At 38.1% G+C, this 8,682-nt stretch overlaps 1 protein-coding gene across 1 annotated transcript in view; it reads left to right on the top strand.

Moving 5' to 3' along the window:
* DSCAM (Down syndrome cell adhesion molecule) overlaps positions 1-8,682 on the top strand; it is a 909,566-nt gene that overhangs the window by 821,859 nt on the left and 79,025 nt on the right. The window contains exon 23 of the mRNA XM_011984189.1: positions 6,363-6,516. Coding sequence (XP_011839579.1) covers positions 6,363-6,516 — 154 coding nt within the window. The remainder of the gene's footprint in view (positions 1-6,362; positions 6,517-8,682) is intronic.

Raw genomic sequence — 8,682 nt, 5'->3', positions numbered from 1 at the left:
GAAGAGAGTGCTACATAATAAAATATGCATGTAGAAAGTAGCAAGTCAGTTTACACACTATTGGATTGTTGTGTTGGAAAATCTGGTATCCAATAAAAAGAAAATTAATGAAATGTAAATATAGTCCATGCTATCCTAACTTACTAAAATATAGAGGGAAATATGGAGGGAAATGCATAAAAAATAAATAGAAACTTCATATATTTGTTTTTAAAAATATAAAATAAGGACATGATATTTATCATCCTTTCTTCTCAGAACAAGCATTTTTGGCTGAGTATTAAGAAAAAGGATTTAATCAACTAGATTGGCTCCACTACACTGAGAGAACTTCTGGTTATTTTCTTCCCATTTTGCTCTTTTTTTTCTTTTTTCTCCTACCTCCTCTTAAAATGGTTAGCAATGGTTGAGTTACGCACCATCCATAGCTAAGGATTCTGTTTACAATAAATACTATATAATTTACACTGCATCCCTCTGTTGGAGGCATCTCATGTCTTGAGAGAGGCATCTCTCTCTCAAGACATCCAGGTTTGCTCTGTCTTCTAGGGTCCACCAGTAGGCATCCTTACCCCAGTCACTCTAGGAGGCGTGGCCAGTCTGGCCCAGCCTCCTCTCCTGTTGTGAGCAGGACTAACCTCTGCCACTGTGGCTTGCCATTAGCCTTCTCAGGGGTGACTCAGTTACCAAGCTCTGTGTCCTTCAGACTCCAGGTTCTCCGAGAGATTCCCTAGAGCTCGAAGCCCTCTTCCACTCATAAGAGGGAATGCTCACAGACCTCTCTCAACAGAAAATCCTTGTTCCTGCCCCAGCCTCTTTTGGAGCCTGGAAATGAGTGATTGGCAAAACATCAGAACCAGCAAGTCCTGCCAAGGTGGCCTCACAGCTCTTGTTAGGAAAGAAGGTACTGGCATCTTTAGGAACATTCTCACACTTTAAGATCATTGCTAAAACTTCCAGAGAACAGGAAGAGTCAACTTTAATATCCAGTTACATATATTCCAAAGAAAAATAAATCAACTCTGATGGCTTAAATTGTTCAGTTATCAATTTTCTGCTTGCCCTGCTACTAAGACCAGGAAAATGGTGCCTAATTATGGCAGTCCTCAGAGGAATACACTGTGGCATCAAAGGGTGGTGACATCAGTGCAACTAACTTGCCCAGATAACCAATAGGAGCCACTAACAGGTTGACTTTATTCTTTTTCACCCTAACCTACAGAGAAATGAAGGAAGTTTCTATTAATATACCTTTTTTACTTCAATTCTTGATTAGTCTTCTATATAAATGATGAAACAAATCTTGTTGCATAAGAAACCATATTTTATTGTTGATTTTAGCCATGCATTATGTTACAGGCAAACATTAAAATGTGTGTTTTGGAGGTAATCAAGAACAAATTTTACTTTGTCAACAGGATAAGTATGGAGTTTCAACTAAAAGCTATGTTGTCTATATAGAAAAAGATCTTTATTTTATAAATATATCTTAATGCTTTCCTGATGCTTAATGTTCAGTAGAGCAGTGTTTATAATTTGCACATCATTAAGCTTTGTAAAATTAATTTGGCAATGACATAGCCTTGGAGAATCATACAGTGCAAGTGCATACAGTCTCAGGATTGTCTCTGTGGTTTATCAGGAAACAGGCCAAATTCCCTCTGAACTCCTAGAGGGACTGATTTTCCCATAATACTCTAAGACATGACTGGAGTGTTGTAGTGGGAGGAGGGTGGAGGTGAGGTGTAAATGAGTGCATACACATGCACATGCATGCTAGATTATAGGCATGTGTCTAAGGAATCCATGCAAGAGTCTCTCCAAATCATCTGACACTGTGTACCCACAAATTAAAATTTTGACAATAAGTAATAATCTGACATTATGTTTTGTTGAGGAAGCATGAGATTGTATGACAATTAAGAGATATAGTGAAAATTTAAATCCGTTGTTTAACTGCATAGCTGGTATTGTAACTTATGCAGCCTGCGGAAGCACGTAAGGTTTATTGAAAAGCTAGCAAGGGTAAAAGTAAGCCCTTCTTGTTTTGGTCACTTATAATTGACAGCATAAAGTGTGAGGAAACAGCACCAGACTTGGGACCAGAGGCCCTGAGCTGGAACCATTGTTTTGCACTTGTCTGGCCTTGTGACATCAGTGAGTCACTTGCTGTCTCTGAACCTCAGTTTCCTGATCTATAAAATGGATCCAGCTCTACCTACTCCACATGGCTTTTTAAGGAACAATTCTGACCTATCTAGGTCTATGTCTCCTTGAAGTTCCATTAGTTTTGTTTCATGTAATAATAAATCCTAAACATTTTTTCACCTAATAACCGAGCTTCATATCTTTGAATAATTGGTGAATATTAGGTGAATAAATGTTTAGAATTGTTATGTTCTCTTGATGAACTGACCCCTGTTCTCATTATGAAATTTCTCTCTTTCTTACTGGTAATATCCTTTGCTCTTAAATCTATTTTATCTCTTATTACTATAGCCACTCCATATTTCTTGTGGTTAGTGTTATCATAGGATATCACTTCCATTCCTTTATTTTTAACCTATTTGTGTTTTATATTTCAAGCACGTTTCTTGTAAGCAGCATATAGTTGGATATTGCTTTTCTATCAGGTCTGACAATCTTTGCCTTTAATATATTTAGATCATTTGCACTTAAAATTATTATTAATATGTTTATGTTTAAATCCGTGGTAGTACTATTTGAGTTCTGCTGCTGTTGTGCTACTTGTTGCCCTTGTCACTCTTTTTCTGACTCCTTTGGATTTCTTTTTGTAATTCCATTTTATTTATCTTATTAGTTCATTAGCTTTATTTTATGCTATATTTTGTAATTTCAGTAGTTTCCTTAGGATTCACAGCATATGCTTTTAACATTGTAGTGTACTTTCAAGTGGTATTACACACTTTGCATATAGTATAAGAAACTTATAATCATATACTTCCATTTTGTCCTCCCAACCTTTGTGCTATTGTTAAACATTTTACTGTTATTTATATTATATATCCACATTACACTGGTATTGTTTTTAACTATCAACCATATTTTAATAATATTTAAATAAGAAAGATCATATATATTTATCTATATAATTACCTCTTTTTTCTACTTATTTGTGTATATTTATGTCTCTATCTGGTATTATTTTCCTTCTGCTAGAAGGACTTTCTTTAACATTTCTTGTAATGTAGGTCTACTGGTGATTAATTCTTTCAGCTTCTTATGTATCTGAAAAAAGTCTTTATTCAATTTCATTTTGAAATATATTTGTTGAATATAGAATTCTAGGTTGATTTTTTTCTTTTAGTACTTGAAAGAAATCATTCCACTGTCTTCTTACCTCGGTTGTTTTTCAAATGAAATTGGCTGCCATGCTTATCTTTGTTCCCCTTTATATAACATGTACTTTCTCTGGCTACTTTTAAGATTTTCTCTCTAGCACTGAAACTAAAACTCTTGAGTAGTGTGATTATGATGCTCCTGGGTATAGTTTTTGTTTTTGTTTTTGTTTTTAATATTCTTGTGGCTAGAATTCACTGAGTATCTTGGCTCTATGGGCTACAGTTTTCATCAAATTTGGAAATTTTTCAACCACAATTTTTTACAACCTTTTTTTGGTCCCGTCTCTCTCGCCTCGTTTAGTGACTTCACTGCATGTATGTTAAGCATCCTGATATTTTTCCATAGCTCACTAATGCCCTGTTAACTTTTTTATTCTGTTTTCTATGTGTCATTTATTAATATGTCTTTGTGAACCTCAAGTATCTGAGACAGGTCTCAGTCAATTTAGGAAGTCTATTTTGCCAAAGTAAGGATGCGTGCCCATGACACACAGCCTTAGGAGGTCCTGACAATATGTGCCCAAGGTGGTCCGGGCACAGCTTGGTTTTATATATTTTAGCAAGACATGAGACATCAATCAATTTTTTAACATTGGTTCCATTGGAAAAGGCAGGACAACTTGAAGCAAAGGCAGGACAACTTAAAGTGGGAAGGGGGCTTCTAGGTCCTAGGTAGATGAGAGACAAATGCTTACATTCTTTTGAGTTTCTGATTAGCCTTCCAAAGGAGGCAATCAGATATGCATTTATCTCAGTGAGCAGAGGGATGACTGAATAGAATGGGAGGCAAGTTGGCCCTAAGCAGTTCCCAGCTTGACTTTTCCCTTTAGCTTAGTGATTTGGGGGCCCCAAGATTTATTTTCCTTTCACATCTTTAAGTTCCCTAATCATTTCTTCTGCAATATCTACTCTGCTGCTAATCAAGTTCAATGTATTTTTTATCTCATGCGTTGTGTTTCATTTCAAGTTTAACTTAGGTCTTTTTGTATCATATCTACTTAAAATTTTGAACATATGCAGTTATAATACAGCTATAATACAATTATAACTACTTTATTGCCCTTGTTTGCATAAATCTAATGTCTGTGCCAATTATGGTGAATTTTGATTGATTGATTGATTTCTTCTTTATGAATTATGTTTTCCTGGAAATTTTTATGACAGCTTTATTGAGATGTCAATCACTTTTAAATTCAACAATTCAATGGCTCTTTGTATATTCACAGAGTTATGCAACCCTTACCACTATCTAATTTTAGAACATTTTCATCACCCTGAAAAGAAAATCCACACCCATTAGCAGTCATTCCCAATTTTCCCCTTCCCCTACTCTGCGCCTGACAACCAGTAATCTAATTTATGTTGCCATCAATCTGCCTATTCTGAACATTTTAAATAAAGGGAATCATAAATGTGTGGTTTCTTATAATTGGCTCCTTTCACTTAGCATAATGTTTTCAAGATTTATCCAAGTTATAGCATTTATCAGTACTTCATTCTTTTCTATTATCTCATAACACTCTGATTTGGCTTGGCTCCATGTCCCTACCCAAATCTCATCTTTAATTATAGCTCCCATAATTCCCATGTGTTGTGGGAGAGACCCAGTGGGAGATAACTGAATCATGAGGGCAGTTTCCTCTATACCATTCTCGTGGTGGTGAATAAGTCTCAGGAGATACAATGGTTTTACAAGGGGGAACCCCTTTTGCTTGGCCTTATTCTTGCTTGCCTGTCGCCATGTAAGACATGCCTTTCACCTTCTGCTGTGATTGTGAGGCCTCCCCAGCCACGTGGAACTGTGAGTCCATTAAACCTATTTTTCTTTATAAATCAACTAGTCTCGGGTATGTCTTTATCAGCAGCGTGAAAACAGACTAGTATAGACTCCATGGTATCACTATGACATATTCTGTTTATCCAGTCATCAGTTGACAGATATTTGGGCTATTTGTATGTGAAAATATTTTATTAGGTGTTAAACTTTGTGAACTTTACCTTTTGGAGTACTGGATGTTTCAATTTCTATAAATTCTATAAATATTCTTGACCTTTATTCTTGGGTGTAGTTAAGTTACTTGGGAATAATTTGCTCTCTCTAAGTCTTGCTTTTAAGAATAATTAGGAAAGACTAGAGTGGTATTCAGTCTGGGGCTAATTATTTCCCCTTTGTGGTAAGACCCTTATGCACTATACCCAAAGCATGATGAATCTTGATGTTTTCCAACCCAACTGGTGGGAACAGCCACTACTCCCAGCCCTGTGTGAGTGTCAGGCACCGTGACCTCCAGTTCTTTCAGGTGGTTCTTTCCCTGGCCTCAGGTAGTTTCCTCACACACATCCATGGATCTGCTCAGCTGAATACCCAAGTCAGACCCTCTTCAATCTCCAGAGCTTGTCCTTTGTGTGTAGCTCTCTTTCCAGTGCTCTTCCTTGTGAACTCTAGCTTCCTTCAGGCTCTCAGCTCTGCCTCCTCAGCTTGGAAAGGCTGCCAGGCTCCTGAGTTGAGGAGGCAGAACTCTCTATTTTATCAGAAATAAAATTCACATTGCCCTAAAAAATGCAAAAACTCTGCCATTGTGGGGTTTTCTTCTTTTGTTTCCCATTGTTCAGAGATCACTGTCATTTATTACCTGATGTGCAATGCTTTTAGAACCATTGTTTTATATGTGGTGTGTGTTCCTCAGTTGTCTCAGGTAGGAGGGTAAATCTGGTTCTTCTAACTCCATCTCAGCCAAATATAGAAGTGCTGTGGCCTGTAATGTAAAGGGATAAATTATTTATTGGTGGCCGTCAAAGCTGCTACAGAGGAAAATGTAGATGGTGGCTCAGTTAAACTCACCAGTTATATTTTATATTGCAAAGCCAGCCTTTTAGAGGGGAGTGAGTTGTGAGTTTTGTTTGTTATGATATTTAATATGTTTATGACCATTCCCTCGGGAAATCCATTTTTGCCACATGCTTCTTTGAATGTGGGAACACTTATGTCTCCTTTCACAGGTGATCAGCGAGTTTGAGGCCTCTCCCGACTCATTTTCCTACAGAATTCCCAACCTGAGTAGGAATCGTCAGTACAGCGTCTGGGTGGTGGCTGTGACTTCAGCTGGAAGAGGCAACAGCAGTGAAATCATCACAGTCGAGCCATTAGCGAAAGGTAGGCAGTGGCAGTAAGGACCTCATTTCCTGTTGTAACTTGACTGTTTTTAAGTCTCTATTTTACCTGAAATAAAACTTACACGTCCCTAAAAATTAAATAAACCAGAATATCACATTTTAGCTCAAGAAACAGGGTTGTGGCTAGCAAGCTCTGAGCTTCTGTCCCATGGGAAAGGAATTCCATGGGGGTAAACACAGAGCTAAGAATGAGTGGCCTTATGATGGAAGTATCTGAAAATTAGGAAGGGAGACCCCACTCACCCCTTGGAGTAGCTGAAAATCATTACATGGCATTTTCCCAGGGATGTTCTACTTTCACCAAAATCAGGTATCACACTTCTTAATGAGAAATGTCTATTTTAAAGTCTGTGGAATTTGCAAGCTTAAAAATATTTGAAAATCGTTCACTATCTGTTGATAGAATGCTATAAGCAAAGACTTGAAGTAACAGCAGGAAGTAGGAGTCACCAAAGAATAAAAAGTTCCTGAAAGTGAATATAGTATCTTCACGTTTTTCTGTTAGACTGGTCCTTAAAATGCACGTGCAGGCACAGGGCATTGTTGCTCTTCTGGTAGTCACTACCATCCAGTGTTTCCAGGAACCCCCTAAATTAGCACTCACGATAAGTCAATTTCCTTACAACACAATTCCAGGCCAGCAGGAGTTGCCCCTGATTTGGGGCTACAGAATAGTGGCAACTTATTACTTATATGTCCTCTGAGAGCCAGAAAGAGAACAATAAACATTCCAAGATTCCAATTTTACCTCCAAGAATTCTCTTGATAATGTGCTTTTCAATGAGATAGTTAAGAAATAGGCAGAATAAAACAGTGAGGGGAAAAAAGAGGGGTGTCACATTTTGAGCTCAAATACAGATAGAAAATAAGTAAGTTGGTAAGGGAAATAAACTGGGGGGACTTATTTTTTGTATTACACTCTTTGGTCGTGATATCCAGCCACTCCCTGAGAATGAGAAAATGATGATTACCAAGGAAAATGTTGGACATAAGGACTGAGCTGTGTGATTTACCAAAAAAAAAAAAAAAAAAAAAAAACCTGCAACAAAACACATAGAATTAGCAATAATATTTCTTCCTTTCCTTTGTGCTTTCAAAGTTCTATCTCTCGACACAGTCAGAAAGGCCTGGCTAGTGCAGTGGGGTATGACTTACTCAGTGGGGGAAGAGTTGAAAATTCCCACAGAAGCACGTCTTGCCTGGGGAAGTTCAATGTCCTCTAGTCATTTAATAAGTCATTTTGAGTGCCTGTTGCATGTCAGGGTCTGTGCTGGGGACACAGAGGATTTGGTCAAGGGAGGCTGACTGCTGAAACAAATGTTCCCTAAATCTCAGTGGCTTCACATAATAACATAGTCCAACAGAGATATTTTTGGTCAGGGCTCTCTTGGGTGGCCTGTTCCACATGGTGTTTCAGGGATCCAGGCCTCTTCCACCTTATGATTTACAACCCTGGATTTCTCCTCATTTAAAGCTACATTGATGGGGGAAGAAGGGAGTATGGAGGGTTTGATGAGAGGTTTTCATGAGCCAGATATGGAAATATATATGTTATTTTTACTAATATCCTATTGTCTAGAATAAAGGAATGGACCCACTAAGGAAAGGAAAGCAGGGTTTGGAGAGCCCAGAGGAGTCTCTTAAGATGATCTAAGAGATATGTTCACTCCCTGACTCCCTTGATCTTACAGTCTGGTGGGGAACCAGTCAGTGATATGGTTTGGCTGTGTCCCCACCCAAATCTTATCTTGGATTGTAGCTCCCATAATTTCCACGTGTCATGGGAGGGATCCGATGGGAGGTAATTGAGTCATGGGAGCAGGTCTTTCCTGTGCTGTTCTCATAACAGTTAGTAAGTCTCATGAGATCTGATGGTTTTGTAAAGGGGAGTTCCCCCGCACATGCTCTCTTGCCTGCCACCACCTAAGATATGCCCTGTGCTCCTCATTTGTCTTCTCCCATAATTGTGAGGCCTCCCCAGTCATGTGGCACTGTGAGTCCATTAAACCTCTCTCCTTTATAAATTACCCAGTCTCAGGCATGCCTTTATTAGCAGCATGAGAACAGACTAATACAGTTAGTAGACAAAGCATCACAAAAGTATATGCATAAAGACAAACTGCAGTCAGTGCTATAAAGAAATGGC

Source organism: Mandrillus leucophaeus, unplaced genomic scaffold (assembly GCF_000951045.1).
Source record: "Mandrillus leucophaeus isolate KB7577 unplaced genomic scaffold, Mleu.le_1.0 Scaffold262, whole genome shotgun sequence".
In the NCBI taxonomy this organism is placed as follows: Eukaryota; Metazoa; Chordata; class Mammalia; order Primates; family Cercopithecidae; genus Mandrillus; species Mandrillus leucophaeus.
Note: the sequence above shows the minus strand (reverse complement) of the source record. Positions and strands in the feature narration are given on the sequence as shown.